The sequence below is a fragment of the Bombus impatiens genome, unplaced genomic scaffold (genome assembly GCF_000188095.3).
Source record: "Bombus impatiens unplaced genomic scaffold, BIMP_2.2 scf_0463, whole genome shotgun sequence".
Classification (NCBI taxonomy): domain Eukaryota; kingdom Metazoa; phylum Arthropoda; class Insecta; order Hymenoptera; family Apidae; genus Bombus; species Bombus impatiens.
The window spans coordinates 1,746,784-1,768,213 of record NT_176882.1 but is presented as its reverse complement, the minus strand read 5'-3'; the positions used below and the strand labels follow the sequence as shown (position 1 = coordinate 1,768,213).

General features: G+C 38.9%; 3 protein-coding genes across 10 annotated transcripts in view; 2 read left to right on the top strand and 1 right to left on the bottom strand.

Moving 5' to 3' along the window:
• Positions 1-11,369, top strand: part of LOC100741862 — an 18,422-nt gene extending 7,053 nt beyond the window's left edge. For 4 of the 6 annotated variants that reach the window (XM_033321559.1, XM_024368602.2, XM_024368603.2 and 1 more), the window contains 4 exons: positions 1,746-1,976; positions 4,030-4,239; positions 6,793-6,930; positions 10,272-11,369. In XM_033321559.1, coding sequence (XP_033177450.1) covers positions 1,746-1,976; positions 4,030-4,239; positions 6,793-6,930; positions 10,272-10,337 — 645 coding nt within the window. In that variant the 3' untranslated portion in view covers positions 10,338-11,369. Of the gene's footprint in view, positions 1-1,745; positions 1,977-4,029; positions 4,240-6,792; positions 6,931-8,774; positions 8,921-10,271 lie in introns of those variants that run through there. The other 2 variants (XM_033321558.1, XM_033321560.1) reach the window with 2 other exon arrangements.
• A 59-nt stretch (positions 11,370-11,428) lies between these two features.
• On the bottom strand, positions 11,429-17,959 carry LOC100741628 (mitochondrial amidoxime-reducing component 1). Its single transcript, XM_003490609.4, has 5 exons — positions 17,606-17,959; positions 14,886-15,184; positions 13,191-13,469; positions 12,813-13,090; positions 11,429-12,063 (listed from the first exon to the last, which is right to left on the bottom strand). Exons 1-5 carry the CDS (start codon positions 17,613-17,615, stop codon positions 11,901-11,903), a joined length of 1,029 nt encoding a protein of 342 aa, XP_003490657.1. The 5' UTR covers positions 17,616-17,959; the 3' UTR covers positions 11,429-11,900.
• A 503-nt stretch (positions 17,960-18,462) lies between these two features.
• LOC100741746 (vesicle-associated membrane protein 7) lies at positions 18,463-20,402 on the top strand. Of its 3 annotated transcripts, none has more exons than XM_003490610.4 (6): positions 18,463-18,695; positions 19,148-19,356; positions 19,427-19,564; positions 19,630-19,791; positions 19,856-19,948; positions 20,021-20,402. In XM_003490610.4, exons 2-6 carry the CDS (start codon positions 19,156-19,158, stop codon positions 20,087-20,089), a joined length of 663 nt encoding a protein of 220 aa, XP_003490658.1. In that variant the 5' UTR covers positions 18,463-18,695; positions 19,148-19,155; the 3' UTR covers positions 20,090-20,402. The 3 variants fall into 3 exon arrangements, with proteins under 3 accessions (XP_003490658.1, XP_012242686.1, XP_024224372.1); XM_012387263.3 differs by lacking the exon at positions 18,463-18,695 and adding an exon at positions 18,721-18,839; XM_024368604.2 differs by lacking the exon at positions 18,463-18,695 and adding an exon at positions 19,046-19,069.
• Positions 20,403-21,430: the final 1,028 nt, after the last annotated feature.

Here is a 21,430-nt window from a genome sequence, read left to right as displayed (position 1 = left end):
CGACCGCTGAGCCGCCCTTCTTCGACGACGAGGAGGATGATGCAGGCAATTCCAAGGTATCGGTATCCTTGCCGACGTTCCCGCCAGACGAGGACACAGACACGGAAGCGCCAGCCAATATGTCGAGCACTAAAGCCAGCCAGACGACCGCTATCAATCAGGACGACAGGATGAACGAGGTCGCCTCTACGGTCGCGTGACTGTACAATGGTGGCGAGATCGGTAACACGTTGGAGGTCAATGAACCTGAACGAAGAGTAATCGATTGATCCGGCAAGGACGATCACCGCGCAATTGGGACTGCTGCGGGAAACAATAATTTGTCTACCAAGTTTTTCTACTGTCTGCTAACTATAACTCTTTCTCTGTGTGCGTTTGCGTGTGTATACCATTCGTATCGTTTTCTATTATTCGCTTGTCTATCTGTTTGCGTTGTGTTTCTCTTCATTCTGTCTTCTATTTATTTTTCTTGACATCGTTATCCTTTGATTCTTCATATTCGTCTCGAGGCAAGATACTTTCTTATAAAGAGGGCACTTTTTCTGGTGTTTTCGTTGAACAGTAATTGCTACTTTCTGCCTTCATCTTTTTTGTCGATCATTGGAAAAAATCAATCTGCATTCGCGTTAATTTACAATTCATTTCCCGATCGTCGCATAATAGCCATGCTAAATAGAATTAGCTGGAAGAAAACAACGTTCGAGTTAACGATTTATATTCCGCAATGACAGATGATGGTAAATGATTATTAGATTCCCGTTTGTTTTATCATATTATGTTTAGCTTCTTTGTAGTGTTACGTTGTTATAAATATCATGCAGCGATGTTTTATCATTGGATATTTATGCGTTTCTGCTGCATCGTTGACTGAAATCAGTATAAGAGAATTCAGAGCCGGAGAGAATCCGCAATTCATAAGTTAGATAGGCTCTCTTCGGTGATTTTCAATAAATTCAAACTTCTCGTTAAAAGCCGTTGTTCTAATACAATAATCAGAAGTTTGGACTCGATTGCGCTGCTATATGATTGCTCTACACATATATACTATATTACGCAATTGCTCACGAAAGAAAATTCTAAAGTAAATCGAAGAAACAGTGGTTGCAAGTACATCACTTCTCGTTACTTCTCCATTCATCCGACTATTTCTATTCATGCAGTACACATTTACTAAATGTTTGCATAAATGTCTTATAACCTCTGTACATAATACACATTTTCACATTGATTTCAAATATTTCCAATATGGTCATGACAATCGTGTCTCATTACGGTGTTAATGAAATCATAAAATGTTCTATGTAATGTATACAATACAGCTTTCTATGTTCAATGACCAAGAAAAGCAGTTCTTTCGAAGAGTTTTTTCGTGATCCATTGCATATCTCTCTACGTTGCTTGCAGAGTATAGCCGTTATTCAGCCATCGATCGCTGAACTGATGCGCATCCCGATCACGAGACATCGCGAGATCGCGCGTCACACGCTTCGTTTCCTTTGATCTGAACAAGCCGTGTTTTTTTCTCCCTAAACGCCGGTCGATCGTTAACGAACTTGATTTTACAATACCCCAGTGTTCATAAATAATTCACGTTGATTATCCAACGACTTAAACGTACTCTTGCAGTCCTTGACTGTATAATAATTCACGATCAATGTCCATTCGAGTTTCCTTGGCAATCGATCGGTGGCGACTCGTCTTCAAACATACTCGAAATGGTAGACCGTAAACCTTCTATTTCACAGAATATAAACCCGGAAGCGGAATACAAGGTAAACGAGGTAGCAGCCGAGTCGCAAAACAACGAGGTCAAAGTACAATTCGCGGATGAACAGGGCAGCAACGATGCAGCACCACCATTGACGCCTCTCGAAGAAGTAGAGACTGAAGATGACGAGAACAGAAACAAAAGGTTCCTCTCTGGTCTGGGCGGCTCCAGTAGCAGCTCTGGCAACTTCGTCTTTGATATAATCAGGGTGAGTTTTCCGTAATAAAGAAAGCGTTTCCTGTTCCACTGCGTCTCTTCAGTATCGAGTGAAAAGTGGAAGTTTACATTCTGTGGATCTTAATTATTGTTATGGATTTTTGTAATCTATTTCTGTAATTCATAGGCGATGTTTAATCGATAAACGTAGCCAAGGATTTTGTCCATTTGATGACACTAAGATTCGAACAGACTAATCTTCTAAAACGATTAAACCATTCGCAGTGTAGCATGTGAGAAACTCCGGCAAACTGTCGTATCTTAGATGTGGTAATACGTAACGTAATTATTATAGTATTAGATCGAGGGCTTTTATGCAAATTTATATTTGTATGGGTACGAGTAAAGCAACGGAATCTAAGAAGACTCGCAACATCTATTAAAAAAAAAAAAAAAAAAGAAAAAGATCCGACACACCACTTTCATTATCTTATACATATCATTTGCGTTTATTAAGTATCGTTTTCCTGTGAATTTCTGTATAAATGCATACAAATCTGCAGCCTAGGAATTATTAATACTTATTTTCCAGAAGAAGTAGAAGTACGTATTTCTTGTACCACGTATCAGAAACCTTGAAGATCAAATAATTATTTTCCAAGTCATATTACACTACCTAGATCACTGCAACAATAATTAAGTCGAATAATTATTGAAACATTCGATGGATAGTACTCTGTCGATTAATCTCGATATTTCCAATCATCGTACAATTTACTGCTCTAAATACGTATTAGACGTCGAACAACTCGATGCACGATATTTGAATTGAATGTATAGTTGGATAAAAGAAAGAGGACTTGTATAAGAAAAGGTATAGATTTGCGTCAAAAACATAAAGGTCGAAAATAATATGGCAGAAATTGATAGATTTAATATTCAAATAAGCAGCGAACAGGCGGACACAGGCAAGGGCGCCTACTTTGATACCGGTGAAAGTCCACGACCGAATTGCCCAGCTGTGTCGCTTGGTTACTATTCCAAGGTTCTCGACCTAGGCGCGACCTAACCTCGTGGATGATTAGAGACAAGACGAAAACATCCTCGAGGTTCATGCTTCATAAACGAGAAAAAGAAAATAGAAGATTTAGCACGTTACAAGAAACGCGCTAGAACAAGAAATCCGTGACCCTATCTTTTGCGCCGCGTTCGTGAGACCAGAATGTTTAATTACGAAATTATTTGGAAATCACGATTGCGCAAAGAGCTAATAATTTCGATTTTCAAATCATATTCTTCATTTTTCGTTCCTTCGAAATTCAAATTGAACACGCTTGGAAAACTTACGTTGTGATATTTAAAACAAATTTCTGTTTAGTTTCCATTCTTTTAATCGCGTTTATAAAGATACAAGTAACTGCGTGGAGTCAGCGACTTCAAGTAGCGTTAAAGCTTTCCTTCACCGTCTTTGGCTACTTATCTTATCTCACGTGCGTGATTCTTTGTTACCAAAGGCCACCAACGTTCGCAATCGCTAATGGAGAACTTACGCGATCCTGAGTAATACACGCGGCTGTTTGGAACTAGTCGATAGATCGACCTCCTTTTACGGTATCGAAAAACTGCCGTTCGTTTCCTTGAAAGTACGGTACGAAATATCGAATCGAAACATTTCACATTTTCTTACAACGTTCTGCGAAATCTGTTCCATTATAGTATTCTATTCTGACCCTCCACTCTTCACGCGATAAACGATCTGGAGAAAAGCAATCCCCAAGAAACCAATGGACCCGAAACAAAATGACTGAAACGAACTAGAATAAACGCAGAATCGTCGCATTGACCCAAGACAAATACCAAGAAAAATACTCGTCTCGTCAGTCGTTAAAAACAATTTCAGCCGCTTTGCAGGACATCCACTTCATCGACGACGAATACTATTCCACTATCGTGAAGCGGAAGGAGAAAAATCGCTTGTTGTCGATACGACACGCGACAATCATGACCGAAACAAAGAAAAGAACAGAAAAGAATGACTAAATAGACAGGCGTTCTCCCGAGGAGCGGATCAGTAAACGAAAGTTCTCGTCTCTGTTCTCGTTTAGCAAGCGGCCGACGGGGCGGCAAGAGCGGCGGGCACGGTGTACCGCGTGGTGGCAGGTACGCAGAGCCTAGGGCTCGGTTTAAGCGCCTCTCGGGACTTGGGCCCGATTCCCCAAGGTGCCGCCCCTGCTGCCGCTCCAGCTGGTTCCTCGACCACGGCGGGATCCTCGACCAGCGCACCGGCCGCGTCAGGAGCCGGCAACCTACCACCGGTACGCTAATCCTTCCGAGCAGAGCCGAACGGACACTGCCTACTGCACTTCTCTCTGTCTGTCTGTCTGTCTGTCTGTCTGTTATCTCTCTCGCTCTCTCTCTCTCTCTTACTTTCTTTATCTCTCTTCTGAATTTCACTTGTCCACTCGGTGAACGGATACCACAGGTTTCTTAATGACGATTTTCAGTGGTTTCGCTGAATGTTGGCCTATGGGAACCTGGTCGGCTTTCTGTTTGCTCTGGGTTTAACTCTGTTTCTCTTTGCTAATGGCGCTTGGTGGATGATACTTTCCTTTCTCTAACACGTTAATTCTCGAGCAAGGTCTTTTATGGTAACTCGCCTCTTCAAGATGTATTTCTTTCGAAAAGATGGCTTTCCGTTTGTTATAGAAATATGAATGTTACGTTGTAAGGAGTTTCAACTCGAGATAATATTAGTTTGCAGTAACAATATTGTTCTCTAGTGCATCAAATATCTAATATTTGCATCCATCTCGCAAGAAGTACTTTGCACGTTTATAAGCAACGAACCGCATATTTAACAGCACCCAATCCTCTGTACATCGAAGCAAAGCATGCAACTATGTTTGATCAGCATGTACTCCTCGCACGTGACTAACGATCACCTGTTACTCGTACCGCGTGTTCTTTTGTTTATCCTTCGTCTTCCGTTTACTTAATTATTCGAACATCGTTCGTGTGGTCTGTCTGTCCTTTCTTCGCTCTTCATTAGCTTGCCTTCCCCGTGTTTCGTCGTGCCTTCTTCGTCGAATTCCTTTAGCCACGATCGTACGTGGATTGTGCACCAGGATATTTAATTCGATCGTCCACCCTGTTGAGCAAGATCCATCGCGCGAATAATTTCAGAAACCTGGAGCACAATTCGCGAAACGTTCATCGATTTTCTCATAGTCCTAGCGTAGAGTCTTAGATGTAATGCATCATCGTTGTCACTAACCAACCCCTGTTTACATTCGTCCTGTATTCCCATCTCGAACGACTGAAAGAATATCTTTGATATTCTTTAAAGATATTTTCAACAATGACATGCAGGATCTGTAATTTAGATTCCATATACAATGGCTTATGAATGTATTTTTATGTGTATGTATATTACGCGTTTTATATAAAACATTTTGAAATTTCACCAATATTTTAACGAGACGCGACTGACGTTATCACATTGGTAAAATCCTAAACAAATCTGAAAATGTATATAAAAGTTACAAGACATTTAGCGCAGATATATAAGTTTAGTTAAAGAAAATTGGTAATACGGTATAATAAAATCAAATTTCAAGATGTTACACATGTACGTACAAAGATTTCGAAATGTTTAAATACTTTCGTAAGCCATCGCATGTATTCGTCCGAAGAATTGTTTCAATGTGACAACTTTCAGTCCTTCGAACGCCACGTAACACCGATTATCGTCATATCTTCCTACTAATTGTAACCTCCACGTTTATCGATCCTATTCTCCGATTCTGGACAAGTATTCAGTGACCCTGTAAATCCTTCGTTCCGTCACGTCCAACTCATCTTTTATCCAATTGTTCCACCCGACCAACGGTCCCGACGCGACACCGACAACCAGCGATTAAAGACTTTCGGCGAAGCAACTGGCTGATGGACATCCCGGCCGATTTCCTCGGAATCTCAGGGCAGCCATTGATCGATTGCCGATTCTCTCGTTGTGATCTCGTACTCGTTCATTGCACATTCATACGTTGTATATTGTTAGCGTCGTAGCCGTAGCTCGTTCGTTGCTACTGGGACGCACCAAAAACAACGCGCAGCCAGACGATTCCGCTTCGCGTTGTCCAATAATTTCACTTCTTTTCGTTTCGAATCTCTGACCGAATGCGTACGGAGAAAATGAGATTCTTATACACAGCCGAGTCGTCTGGCCTCGTACACGAATTCTTCTAAATAGTAGTATTGTAAATTGATAGCACGATGCGTGACGTACGTTTTTTTTAACGACCGAGCAGCAAAGTAAGTATGTGCGTCATGCTGTCTGTAATTATCACTGTAACGTCGTATTGTCTTTTTGGGTCCTTGTAAATATGTTTCTAGTTTTGATGCACCTTTAGGTTGTCCATAATGCGACAGTGTCACGAAACTTTGAAATCTCGAGATTTCCGAGTTATCTCGCGAAAGTATGTTGTCACTTGCAAAAATATGAATAAAAAGATATTCTAAGCGTATGGACACCCTATAACGATATCCGAAACAATGTCACGAGCCGAAGAAGCGCACGTAAGGATCGTAGCAGCAAGATCGATGGATCGTAGCCGCAAGTAGGATTCAGGATGTAAAAGCACCGTAGTATCGGGAGCGCTGAAGCTGGACGTGGACCTGCTACACACCGCAACTATCTCTCTATTCAAAAAATAATAAATGAATGACAACGATTTACGCGATGATCGATGACAATGAACGATCTACGCAACTTGTCTCTATCATTCACCTTCTCTCGTGCTCTTTCTGAGAAAACCTCTGTTGCGATGGGAATTAGGCTAATATTATTGTGGCTCGATTATTTGCAGCTGGTAGCCGGAAGCGGAGGGGACGGTTCGGCTGGAAAGGCCGGAGAGGAGCCTCAAGAAGCAATTCCAGGACCAGTTACCAGGTTCTTCGTCATAGTGAACAGAGGAATTTCGAATCTCGTACAGGATCTCATTCTTGTGAGTAATTTTCAGTGATATATGATAAAAATGGGTTAAGCGGTAAATGGCACATAGTAAGAAGAAACGTAAAAGATGCAGAAATCGATTCATTCCCTTCTTTCGATAAATTTATTATTTATTTATCGATTATGCTTTTGGACTAGCGTTACTTTTCTTGCTTCCAGTTGAAAGGCGATCATATTTGTTAAACGTTTTAGAAATATTAGAATTGATAGATTCATTAAAATCTCAAAATGTTTCTTCAATTTATTGTTTCGTTCATCGTCTTATTTATTATATATTATTTGAAATGTAAAGTGGATTTGTAATCGGTTCAATGTAAAGGCACTGAAATAATTTCTATGCCTTATCGATGCAATTATTTTGGAATTCTAAAATCTCCAACAATATCAAAACGTCTAATTAACATCTTGATAATGTATATTAAAAGAAAGTGACCAAAGGAACTAAAACATAAAAGCAATAGAAAAAAAAACGATGAAGAAATATGAAATTCTATATCATATAGCTTACAATACAATCGGCGATCAAAAGAATGAGAACACTTCAATTTGCAAATTGCTTCAATATCTTCTTCTGATCGTAAAGAAGCGTTTCAAAAAGACAGTTTCTCTATAGGCAATTTACCGACATGAATGGAAACTCAGCGACCTGATCGCATTGTGGCAACTGCCGGTCGATCTTTACGACTAGAAATTGATTATGTTTAACGAAGCAGACACGAAGCGAAATGTGCATGTAGAAAGGGGTTGACCGATCGAGGTTAGGACACGTTGGCGAACCAAACGCGTTATAACTTTGCTCAGGATTTTCCATGTAGTCACCGTGACGGGTGTCCAACAAATTGCCATTAACCTGTTCCGATTATTCGTAGTCTTTTTTTAAAACTATTTCGAATTCTACCTTGTAAATTAACTATCCTTTTGCATCGTTTTATATAACCGATTTGTTCGAAAGTGAAACTACAATATCTTCGTCGATTTGTTAATGTCAACGTACGAATTTCTTCTTTTTTCAAATAAATATAACGGTTTAATCGCGGTCATAATAACAGCATTTAGCTGATACAGATATATTAATAACCATGAGCGATTCTAAACTCAAGAACGACGCACAATTAAAGTTCGCCTAATCTCATTCTCGTTTAATGTTCAACCAGCTTTTTTCGCTATTTATTATTTCTAATAAAGCCACGATATTTTATGCGTTAAATTAATTATTAATATATATCAATCTAAAAAGAATCTAAAAAGAACCGCGAGAAAGTCTAGAATTTTATACATTCGCAATTTTTTAGAAGAGAAATTCTAAATTCGACGTGGACCGATCTTTCGCGCCCAAGATTTTGCCGAAACTCGCGCAAGCGTGACGCGTTGTCGTTCCAGATACAAAACCGGGCGATTACGTAAGCATCCCCCGTCCGGATCGATGGAAAGCAAAAATGTAAGCGACTTTCTCTATGAAATAGCTCGTCCATTTGCCGGCTGACTTATGCAAGCAACTGCTACGTAGCTCCTGGCACGCGATATTGCCAGGAGTGCGACTGAACGGCTCCTGCGATCGAGATCTTGGTAGATCCTTCGGCCTCTAACGATCTATCAATGACGCGATTCCTCTATCGATATGCTCAATTCTCGCGTGCAATTCGTTCCTTAACTTAATTCGCGATCGTACAATGGTAAGAATACCATTTTAATTAGTAGAAAATAATTAAATAGCTGTTTAATAATACTGTAATAATATCTAGGTAGCTATTTACGTCCATATAATTGTATAAGCAATATCGTGGTTGAGCAATTTTGTCGAAATCATAAATCAAACAAATCACGATGTTTGTTCAGAGATCAGGCAATGACATACCTAATATCATACGTTACATCATCGAGAATTGACATGGACTGATAGCTTGAAGCTTTGGACCCTCTTAAGGCTCTATATTAGCAGCGATAGAACTAAGAATATTAATTACTATTTGGATAAATGGAGAAACGAGGAGACTGATGCAAATATACATTTTTATTTTAATATACAGTATAAAACATCGTTGATATCCCGTTTATGTTTAACACTCTGTATTAAAAACTTCTTCGCACGGTCCTCATCAACTACTCAGGTTCTTATTTCCTCGAATCGCTAACAGTTCGTTTATCCTGACACTTGAAATCGTGTCTCCGATTAACTCCGATATCATATCCTTTATGATATGTTGCAATTACAATTTGTAACGCCGTACTGAGATAAATACACCGATAACCGCGGTCACTCGTCGATGTTCACGTGTTTCGCTCTCGCGCGTCGTGAATTCTCAAGGAAAGCGAAACCGATCGACGAAAGAACCATGGGGAAGTAGTTCGTTAGGGGCAGATGATCTCACTTGTAGATCTCTACATTTTATGTACGTTTCGTTGGTTCTCTCACGATATAGTTCCGCAAAAACTATTCCAATTTCGAAAGATCGTTGTCTCCGTGCAATGCTCGAGATGCTCGGCTAATTGATCGGTCTTACTATTACCAAGCGTGAAGAGGAAACGCAACGGACAGTGACTAGATTTTTCTACGCGTTTCGTTTGGAATTCGAGCGGGAAGAAAGCGGCCGAAAAAGAACACGCGTAGGAATTCCTGTGAGTACAAAACCACCGGCCAGTCGCAGCTATATTTCGCGTTTTTCTCGAGTCGTTTCGCGTGTAATTGACAGACCAGGTCTTTATTATGTCGTAGCGGCGATATAGCGTTTACAATGCGACAAACCAGAGAAAGCAACAGCACGAACAGACGGAAATACAGTGGTATGGTATCGCCAGCTCGAACGTTATTAAACTTAATCGCGCTTATTATGCTCAACCTTCGTCGCGCGTGCAAGCGGGCATCGGCTTGAAAGCGTTCACGGTTCGTACATCGCTCGGAATTTGTCTGCTTGCACTGCAACTTGTTAAATCGGAAATTCCGCTGCAGGCTCCAGTCACGTGGCGGAACAGCGAGCGAGCACATGTTGCATCGTCCGTGTGAATGATCTTCGATCGATGATCGTTTCTTTACTACGTTACGGTGAAACCGTGGTCGCGTGAATAAGAAATGTCGAAAGTACAGTTTAAACGCGCCTGCTCGAAAGCGTTGCGAACATTTGTAAGCGGAAAATCGTAGGATTGTCTTCTATACAAAGAGTATTGGAGAAAAAGAATTCACGTAAATGATTTAGAAACTCGTATCTTATAGTCTGGATGATTTCTTCTTCTTCTTTCTAATTTATCATGTAAAGAATGTCTATGTATATGCGCGTGTATATGTGTATAGCTGATTACTAAACAATAAAATCTAACCGAAACTATTTATGTTTTCAGCGCCTGGCAGCGACGAGCGAACGCATCGTCAACTTCAAGGCGAGACTGATCACTTCCGTCATCTAAAGTTGGACGAAACGCGACAGCGAAAGGGTGTCCAAGTATAAGAGAAAAATTCCGATGGTCCTGAAACGCTCGGGAGCCACGTGAGAGCCATTCTCGAGCCGTGATTGTCAAGCTGGAACACGGGTACGACGTTGGCAACGTAACCAGCGTTGCCCCCTTGTCCCCGAGATCCGAAGTCTCTCGTTGATACTACTGAATTGTTCTCGTCAAATTAAATAGCGTAATCGCGCGACTTCGAGTTCATACATCGAACTGTCTCTGTCCTCCGTCTATCTTGCTTCGCTTCTATCGTCTCCTAGTTTTCGTTTTCTGTCTCACATCCTCCAACGCTCTCTTTTTCTCTTTAATACTTTCTCTGTTTATATTATACGCGGTATATTATTCTTCTTACTAGCGATTAGGAAGTTCACGTTACCGAGATTCGCTGCGCTCGAACTTTCGTCGATATGACGTATAATTTATACGAATGGAATTCAACATTTTTTTGAGTCGATCATTTTTCTATGTAGCTCTATTTAAAATCTAAAATATTTTATTACTTATAAATATATTTTCTTGTGTAATTTTATAAGAAAAAAATAACGTAAGTCCGAGTAGAATCTCATGTGAGCTGTGTATATAGCTATTTCCGAAATACAACTGTGCCAAGCATTGTTTCTTTCTGATCTGATCGATTTACACGTAAAGAAAGTTTCTCCCCGTTCAGCGGCCCGCGTTTCCTTGTCCGTTGCTTCTCCGAGGCCTGCCAACCCGCTGCGGCGATTCCGGTGACCATCCGGTAAACTAAAGGAATTCCATGGCCCCTGTACAAAACTGAGCATAGTTTGAGATTCACTCTACCATTGCCGCATACGAGATAAAACGATGCCACTCTCTTCTCTCAGATTGGCCTAGAATAGGCGGGATAAGAAAATGGTCATTGTCGAATAATACTCGTAAAAATGTATTTCGATCTTCGAATTGGACGAGTTATCCCTTTTACTGTAAATCGTCCCTGTTGTTTTGTAGTGTAAATAAATAAATATTATTATCATAAAGCTAGGACATTCTTGAAAATGTAGCAACCCTCTCCTGGAAATTTTAAGTTCACATTCCTCTGCAACTCGTTTATTCCTCGCAAAAATATACTCGATACAAATATGAACAAATAACAAACGCATCTCCCAGCACGTTTATTATATTGTCCTCATTGATTCATGATCAACATCTAGCAAAAATACGATATTTGAGAACCATCGATTCTCTTCGCAAATTATCTCAGACGATGAACGCTTCAACTTTAAAGCGAGAAATACACTTGGCAAAAAGTTTTAAATTATTGTTATCACGCGACTATCGCGCCATTTACATCATTCTCTAATCGAGAGAATTGCAATTTGTCTGAAGAAACAATGTCCGTTGTAACTTTTTAGGCCCTGTTCAACGATCAGAGACGCGATTTTAGACTCGATGCTATGCGTTTTCTCTATTTGTTAAATTCCTTAACGAAGTGTTCTCCTTCAGAGATCTCGTGGCTTCCTCGTAGACAAAAATTTCGTCTTCGCACGAAGCCCATCGGTGTAGCTAGGGAGGCGATATCAATATCGGTTGCTCCTTAGGCACACTGACGTAAACTGGGTCCCCTATTCGGATGGTGCCATTGGGACTTCTCAATCCCAGGTGAATTCCCATCACTGGACTCTCGCCAACTAGTGGGCGAACATCTGGATCCATTATTTGTCTGTAACTGTGACAAATATATACGTCTTGTTAATTTTTATCCGAATGAAAGAGAGTATGACCCTTAACGCGTTGGCTGTCATGATAGTTATCGATGGACCACGTTACTAGATTCTATAGAATGATTAGAACATGATAAATTTCATGGACGAAAAAATATTCAACAGTGTTAGATAAGATTCAGAAGAAAGTGCGCAAATACAATATGATATTTTGTAAAAATTAAATGTAATATATTTCAATCCGTTGCTACGTTCAGAAGAAAACATATAAAATTCGCTACGGCAGCCAACGTGTTATGTGATATCAGGAATATGAATACAACATAAGTAATTATGAATATAGGTGTCCACTGCGGCCCCCTGAATTTTTTGGTCTGAATCATGCTATTGTATTAACAAATTAAACAGCTTTTAATGTCTTAATAAAATCTCTAGCCAAAAAGATTAAAGAAAAGAAATCACGCATAGAAATAACAATTACTTTTCTTAAAACTTTAGAGATTTGTTGATGATTAATGATGATGGAAAAATAGAAAAATGATTCGGAAAATGCATATTTTTCAAGTTCAGGAAAACTATCTCAGAAAGTGATTCACTTTCGCATTGATTTGTTGTAGATATCTCAAAACTTACAAATTTTTAGATGTGTTACTCGTATAGTAAATCGACTAAATTTAGTGTATTTTGTTTATTAGTTAAATTACTTGATTATTAGTAAATGTAAGATAAATAGATGTTACTTATGAAGGCAAACCTCTTCAGAGTCTTCAAAGGCTCAGCCTTCGGATGTTTTGTCCCAGTTTCGGAATCGACGGTAGTTAGGATACATCTCGTACAAGGCATAACAGACTTGAAAATGTTATCACCTATCTTTATCCAACCCCAAGTGTCCTCTTCGTATGGGTTGGCGCCCTTAACCACGAAATTTGGTCGAAACCGATCTGGGGTGACTGGATCTTCTAGTCGACTATTCAAGTCAGTCACTGAACTTTCGTTTATTAAACAATAGCTAGTGGCATCTGGATAGGCTCCCTATTTAATAAATAAATCATTTACTAATGCGATGAATAAACTATTTGATTGTAAAACCTTAGTAATTCTCAGCGATGACTGTGTCTGAATCAAAACTTACAGTATCGTCACTTGTCACTGAAAAAATCTTGCCTCTCGTCCTGATCTCTCTTGTTGGATAATCTAAAGGATAGTAAACCAATCTGAACCCAGTGTCCTCTTGAAGAAGAAAGCGAGATAACCATCTGGCAGATTCTTCGCCACAATCGCAGGCAGATACAGGTTGACCCCAGACAGCGACGCGAAATCCTTTGCCTTGGAGTTGGGACAAATCGATAGACGTAGACATCATTCCCGGAGCGGACAATGTGAGAATCGATCCAGAGATGCTAGGTATCACCTGAAACCCACAAATTCAGTTCACCATTTCATTGATAATTATCTCCTTAACAATAATTATAAATTTCACATTCTAAATGTAACGATCAAACTGTCTATAATAGAAATAATATAAAATAAAGATATTTTGCATCCTCTGAATATCATAACGAATAATTTACTTTGGATATATTGGTACCAAAAAGTTTCCGCAACAACGCAATTATTAATATTTACTTCTTGTAAAAAGTTGAAAGTAAGTGTTTTCTGTATCTGATAGCTGAGATAAGCGAAATCTTGAAACCGAAGAGATAATTAATTTTTAAATCATTCATTCTGAATTTTTTGTTATTTTGTTACACTGACAAAGATTTAAGGAAGCGATACGAAACTTTTTTAAACAGAAATATCGAAATTCCGAGATGAAAGACATCTCCATCGAATCGAAGGTACAAGACGCTGTTCGATCACAGCGGAAGTGACATTAAACGAGGCAACGTACGATAGGAAAATACCGCCGTATGGTGAATTAATTACTCGCGTCGGACTCCAACAGTTAATTTCGCGAATCTTCGCGACAATAAAACGGATCGTTAATCCTGATTATAAAAGTATCCCGTTTCCTTACAAAGTCGTGTTAAAGAAATGGCGGTTTGCTTCTTCGAGCTCAAGGAGGAAACCCAACCGAATCCGTGCCAGGACTGTGCAAACTAAGCTTAACGACTAGTGAAGAATACACATATCGAGAGATGAGAAAGATCAGAAGAAATTGCCTTGATTATCGCGCATCGATCCATTTCTAATTATCACCCACCTAGCTTTCACAACGATCCCACATTGCATTTCTTCCTGTTTCGTTATCAGCTATGAGTTGAATACGCGTCTCGTTATAAAGATAAAACATTGCTCCTTGTAAGTTGATACGTTGATATACACTAATCAAATTAGATAATCTACCAAATAGCGGATCTAATATCATCTTCTAGTGTAATTAAATGGTCGGAAGGTGTTATCGAGATGTTATCATCGGCTAAGAGTAGTTTTTATGGAGTGTCTCTGATTTCCATGGGCTTCGTTCTCTCAAAATACCTAATACTCGATCTTGAAGCAAATATTGAAATAAATATAAATGATAAATATCAATAAAAATCAATATACAAAGTTAGGACAATTGGTGAAGTAAATATAATTAAGGGTGTGGTGTTTCCTTGCATCCTGATCGTTGGAACTAAATTTAATCAAAATGCAAGACAGAGACTATGCCAGGAAATCTCGTCTCTGCGTAAAATGGATATATAGACAGAATAAAACAGTCTTTTTAATTGATGTGATGCGAGTCAAATAGCTAACAGACAATATATCTTCTTCCATATATTTACATACAACCGTCGATCCAGATGCAAGATACTATATTATTGGTTAATTTTGAATCTCTTACCTGAACCATCTTTGGCCACTGTCTGGCAGTAACGAAGTGTCCATTCAAGTCGATGACCATCAAAGTTCGGTCCCTAAGCCAGCCAGATTTCAGGCCCAATTTCGTGCACTCCATTGAGTTCACTCGAACAAGGCCGAGCGACTTAACCGGATACACGAACAGGTCGCTCAATTCGCCAACCTTCCGCCATTCTGAGGGTGGTCTATCCTTTTGCCTTTTTGTCCACCACCACCAAAAGAAGACGACTACAGTGCCGGCGCCAACAACGGCTGCAGATACGTACGTCAGCCGTGTCCTGTCTGCTCTCAAAACATTCAGCAACATTAATTCTCTACGGTTATGTGACCATGCAAAACGGTCCGTTGCAGAATCGTCGACTCGCAGCCGCGATCAAACGTCCAGATAACAGAACATAGATAAACATTGCATGGTGGTTAAATTTGACTTATAGTAGAACTCCACTTGTCTGAACTAGTCGGGGGACGAACATTTTGTATAGTTAGAGTTCACATAATAGGAGCTCACGTTCAGATAAATAAATGCAACCAGCAGAAGTTCGATCAACCGGGTACTAACTAAAATTTCGTTCGGATAAATGCAGCTCTACTGTAGAGATACTGAGCATTTACATTGTCTCGATTATTCGCTGAAAGAGCTAATTTTCGTTTTCTCTTCTTTTGTAAATTTTTAGAACACTTTGAATTTTGTGTTTCAGAGAGGACATCGAGGGAACATCCGTGCGAATGAGAAGTCAAGTTATTTGCAATGCAAAACGCCGACGAAGTAATGGTTTCAGAGAGAAACAAAGGAAGATCGCAAAGGAGAGACTGTCGTTGCTGAATAGTATACGACCCTGAAATGTATATGAGTCCCGATAATATGTGAATCCCCTGTCACCATCTAAACAGAGGGTGAAATTTTGTATGTGTACCTTTCTCGAGTCCTTCGCCGATCAAGTAAACATCGAACTGGCTTGTATAATTTATTTTAATGGCGTGAAATCTGAAATTATACTGGAGGTCATCGAGAATACCCGTGAAATAAATTAGACGCACTACTGTGATCAACGGACCTGAAGATCTTCCAACGGAACGTTCACGACAAGCTTCCGTTTTATTTGCATTCTACAGAATTTTATGAGAAGTAATCTCGAACGATGCAAATTGAACGTTAATGTTTAGTTTATGGCGCGCTTAACGGTACATATTCGAACGAACAGTAGCCGGCATTCTTGTCAGCCGACCGGAAACAGATAAAATTGTATTATAATATAGACCGTTTCTTGATCGCAATTCAAAATGACATCCTCTAAATAGCGAGAAATCGGAACAACGTAACGGAATATTGTGACAGCAGATGTATACTCGCATTAGACAACTTGCACAATTTGTCCATGCTAAAATGTCCCGTATCGTTGATACGCGGGAAAGTAGGCTACGGAAACCGAAGAACTGTGCGCTTTCGAAGATGTGCATAGATTATCGCATTTGCTTTTTCAGTCATTCTTATAGGTGTTCCTAATGACCAGATAGTGAATGTTTATACAAATTCGTATTTTTATGAACGCGATCGGATAGGTAGAGACCTGTTTCACTCGCTGAATATTACAACGAATACTCTGCTTTGGATATAATTTATATTTTTACATATAATGTGTATTTTACGAATGTTTGCATGTTTAAATTTTCCATAAATGCATAAACATTCGCAATCTCTTTCGAACTTTGATATTTTCTGACGAATGTTTATCGAACGCTAAGAGAGACGGTATGCCTTACATCACTTACTGTAATTATCAGTGCTATCAGTGAATTCAACGTACTAGATATTCCAGTGCTATTACGTAACAACATAATAAAACGAATAAATAGATTTATTTTAGCTTAAAGTGAGATATTTGTGCCTAGATAACGATAAATCTTCTAATTTCGCCGATTATTTAATTTGTATTTTATACGTGTATATTTGCTATATCCACCATAGACGTAGGTATACATAGACTGGTATTACCATAATTTGATATTTCTTTCAATGTTATTGATTTACTGTTTTTGTAGAGGGGAAATCGCATGGGGAGACTATGGACCCTTTAACCGAAATCAATATCACGGGCGTTGCTCTCCGACACACGACCAATCACGAAAATAACTATAATAAGTTTAAATTGCGAATATTGTATACTAGTCATATCTTCTGGTAGAATCATGCAGCGACGAACATGTAAAAAATAACATATCTTTGAGATAAGCTAATGTGTTGGATACCAGGTCAGTAAAAAAAATATTTCGATGACCTGCTCCAAATATACACATGAAACAGTGCAAACAACGTAACAAACAACGTTGTATAACAAATGTAAAGAGACAACATAACTGCGACACCCAAGAAAATTATGAAGAAACATGATCTAAGAAGTTTTCCCTGGAATTGGCACCCGTCCTCTCGCACTTTGCGATTCTATCGCTTTTCCCATGAAACCAGTTCAGAATTAAAGTCGAGGAAGAAAACTAGCTACTATCAGTAATCTACTATCTGTAAACATCAGTTAATTATGGTTCACTGAACTTCATATGAACAAGTTTATGAATAATGAACAGCACGTGACTAAAGAATCTGATGATAAAAACTTGCAAAAGGTTCTGAAGTCTAATACTATGGAAAAGCGTTAATATGAAGTTCATTAATGCACGATAAGGTTACTGATAACGTGATATATTTACCTAGAATCATGGCTAATGTCGCAGAGGCCGTAGAACGAGCAACTATCGAAGGAACAGCGGCAATCGTAGATAATGATCACCAGAGCTCTGAAGGTAGTTGCGTGTCTGCCGAATCACACAGAACTGCAGTAGACTCCGCGAGCACGCGTCTCTTCCTCTCGACGAATATACCGTTATCTATCCACTCTTACGTTCTGTTAACTCCCTTCTCCATTGTAGTAAGCAGCGTCGGTATACTGGTCGGTATGCGGCCACATGTGAGGAGCTATCGATCTGTACGCAGCTAGGAAATCCAGAAAACTGGCACACCACGTAATTTCGTATCGCTACTGACATGCGTTTCGCGAACTAACCAGCACCCTTCGAGGCCGAACACGCATGTTCCGTGTCGCCTCTAGTTTTTGGAGCGAAGTTCAAGCATAATGCAAGAGAACAGATCATATATTTAAAGAATTGGCAAACCCTGTGATTAATTTTGTAGGCGATATTGTTGATAAGTAAATTCTTCAGTGATTTCTTTTTCTAGATAATGAGTGATTTTGATTCTTGATAGCGATAAAGATAATGTAATTAGGTTATAAACCAGAGTGCGAATTGTGAATTTCGAGTAAGGAATGCTTGGATTTTTAACGTATTCGAGAATTTTTCTTCCTTTCCTATCTTTCACGGCCTAAAGATACGAGCTTTAGGAAAGTGTTTTAAAATATATTTCAGATTCAGACGTTTTAAACATTTTTAATTGTAATACGGAATTGTTTGAGATTATCTTTACGGATGAAAATATTGCTTTCTCTTCGCGAAGAAAACAGAGCAGAAAAATAAGCTATTTTAAATTTCGCGCCACAAGGAGTGCGCGTGTCAACGGAATACACACTGACAATGATCAACTGTCATGTGTTACTGATAATCTCGGACGTTGCTGTTGACGTGTGCTGATGGATCATAGGACAATTCTCATGAAGTTACAATTCGTTGATCAATTAAGTTACTCATAAAAACGATCTCAGGAGGGAGAACAGTAGAAATTGTCAGGTTAACATCGAACAAAGTGCACAATCACTTCTCAATTCGCGCCATCCTAATAATTGAGGTAGGTCATGAAAATAATAGCTGATCTTGATAAATTCACATGTTGGTTACTACGACGTCATTTTATTTCTTATTTGTTCTGACAGCATCTTTTAAATTTTGGACGTAAACAGTGAATTTATAAGACATTTCATTGTCCTTGGAGGTTAGAAATTATGGCGTCTTACTTTGTGTTTTATTAATCTTTTCCATTGTTGTTCCGTAAATCTTGCAATTATCTTGCTTTCTTGAGAACATTAGAATGTACTTCTTACTTTACATGCTGTTATGGCAACACCTTCTGTAAACTTTGTTATTTTAAGTATTAATCAGCTTGATAACAGATAAGGAAATTCAGTTACAAACAGAATTTTATTGTTTACTTAATAGATCCATGTAGGTTAAAGATTCTTTGCTTATGAAAGCTTAAACAAGAGTGACTATAATGAAATATTAATCTTTATTTTATTCCAGCATTCATCATGCCAATTTTATATACCGTGGTGGCTCGAGGGTCAACGGTATTGGCAAAATATGCTTCCTGTACTGGAAACTTTGATGAAGTAACAGAGAGCATTCTGGCAAAAAAAGCTGAAAATGACAAGGTTACATATTCACAAGGACAATATCTTTTTCACTACATCTGTGAAGATAACATTATTTATATGTGCATTACAGATGATGTAAGTAATCTAAAAGTAATCAAGCATTGTTTGAAGTAATTCATTAGTGTCAAACATTTTCATGTTATAGGATTACCAAAAATCCAAAGCATTTTTATACCTGGCAGAAATTAAAGGAAGATTCTTGGCTGCATATGGTCAAGATGCGCAAACTGCAATTCCCTATGCGATGAATACAGATTTTGCAAGAACTTTAGCTAGTACAATGGTAAGAAATATAAATATATCTGAAATGTATTTTCTAACATTTTCACAATTACATTTTTTGTTTAGAAACATTACAATGAGTCTAGTCACAAAGTCGATGTGCTTGATAGCGTTCTCGGTGATCTGGATGAATTGAAAGATATAATGAGTAAAAATATTGATAATGTTGCAATGCGTGGAGAACGGCTAGAACTTCTTGTAAACAAGACTGAAAATTTATCTACGAATGTAAGTAGAATTAAAAGACACCATAAAGGATGTGCAAAAAAATAATGTTTTCGTATATTTTTAGTCAGTTACATTCAGAAAAACCAGTAGAAATTTAGCACGCTCTTTGTTTTGGAAGAACGTAAAAATTTACGTTATTGTTGGAGTTATTCTAATCGTAAGTAATCGATACTATGTACGATTTGATTTAATGCAAAATATTCCATTTAATTTTGTGTGAATCTCGTAGGTTGTCATATACGTTATTGTGTCGATATCTTGTGGAGGTTTGGCATGGCCGAAATGCGTCGGCAATTAATTCACCTTTGTACTATTCAGATACAATGTGTTCTGTCTCAAAAATGTGATAAGAATGTAATCGCGGTTGGTTCGTGGAGATATACTGTAAGCAAACGAGAAAAACATTCACGGTACATGTTTCATTCCCAGATTTATTACGTATGAAGAACTGAGAAAAAATCTCGTCTCATTCCGTGGCTGTACCGAAGCGAAATGTAGGAGTAAAGAAAATGCAATTAGGAAATGTATAGATATATAAATATATATAACGCTTATGATATTTTTATTATCTTATTAAAAAAATACAAACATCACTGGTATTTGTCAAGAGACGAATATAATTTTAACATCATTCATATATCCTGTAATATATCTACACAATATATAAAAAAAGCATACAAAAAAGAATAAATGAAATGACTCCATCATTAAAATTGGTGATTCATTTATGCATTTCTGTGCTTGTACTCTTGGGTGCAACAAGTGAAAGTCACGCGCGTAGCTCGTGTTTCTATCCATCCTTGCCAAAGCTATATCGTTATATTGGATGTTCTATCATCGAAAATGGCGGTATCTCATTTGTACTCTGGATGAAATTACGGCAAAATTTATCGAGCATTCAGTCTGTTCCACACCATTAAATACATTACATTTTTTCCACGCGCGGGAGTCTCCGAACGACGCATTCGGACTACTCTTTCCATTACCGGCTCCGAGCGCATGTTCCAACGCGTACTTATTCCTCCAATAAACTGTGACTAGTCCCAACGACACCCTACCCAAATCTAATTCAAATACTTACGCTATCAATGAAATCATATTTCCCTTATCGGTTACCTGCTTAATTAAGACTCTTTAAATTATAGTCTAATCGATTAAAAATTCATTGAATTACCTATCACAAATAAGAAGAGCGTTCCAAGTCCTCATAATCATTACCAATCGGTCATCTAAGCTTCAATCTTAGAAAAAAATCACCAAAGGAATCTGTCATTCTAAATAAAATTCTGCGATGTTACTAAAGGAAACGATGTATCGGATTTGAAAAAGATTGTATAGGATAGATACGGTCCTGGAATAGCTGCAACGACATCACCGGCGTGGGACGGGTGGCGGCGTCGCAGGCGCTGTGATCGCGACGCCCGGGCCATCGCAGCAGCCCGGCAGCTCTGGCAGCAGGATGTCGATGGCTCGCGTGGCGCGCCCTTCGGGGGGTGCCAAAGAGTGTCGTCTCGGTGGCTGGTCTCGACGCCACGATTGATCGTACGTCGTCCCTGAACCCGCGCTTCGAAAACACTTTCGATTACTAGCGCAAGGTCGTATCAACAAGTTCCGGCCGTGTTTGCGGTCGTGGCGATCG

Coding starts and splice junctions, on each gene's coding strand:
- LOC100741746 (XM_003490610.4), top strand. CDS start 19,156: ATGCCAATTTTATATACCGTGGTGGCTCGAGGGTCAACGGTATTGGCA. Junction 19,357..19,426: donor ATATGTGCATTACAGATGAT/GTAAGTAATCTA, acceptor TTCATGTTATAG/GATTACCAAAAATCCAAAGC. Junction 19,565..19,629: donor GAACTTTAGCTAGTACAATG/GTAAGAAATATA, acceptor TTTTTTGTTTAG/AAACATTACAATGAGTCTAG.
- LOC100741628 (XM_003490609.4), bottom strand. Junction 13,470..14,885: donor AGTGGCCAAAGATGGTTCAG/GTAAGAGATTCA, acceptor TGTGGGTTTCAG/GTGATACCTAGCATCTCTGG. Junction 12,064..12,812: donor CCTTTGAAGACTCTGAAGAG/GTTTGCCTTCAT, acceptor TATTTGTCACAG/TTACAGACAAATAATGGATC.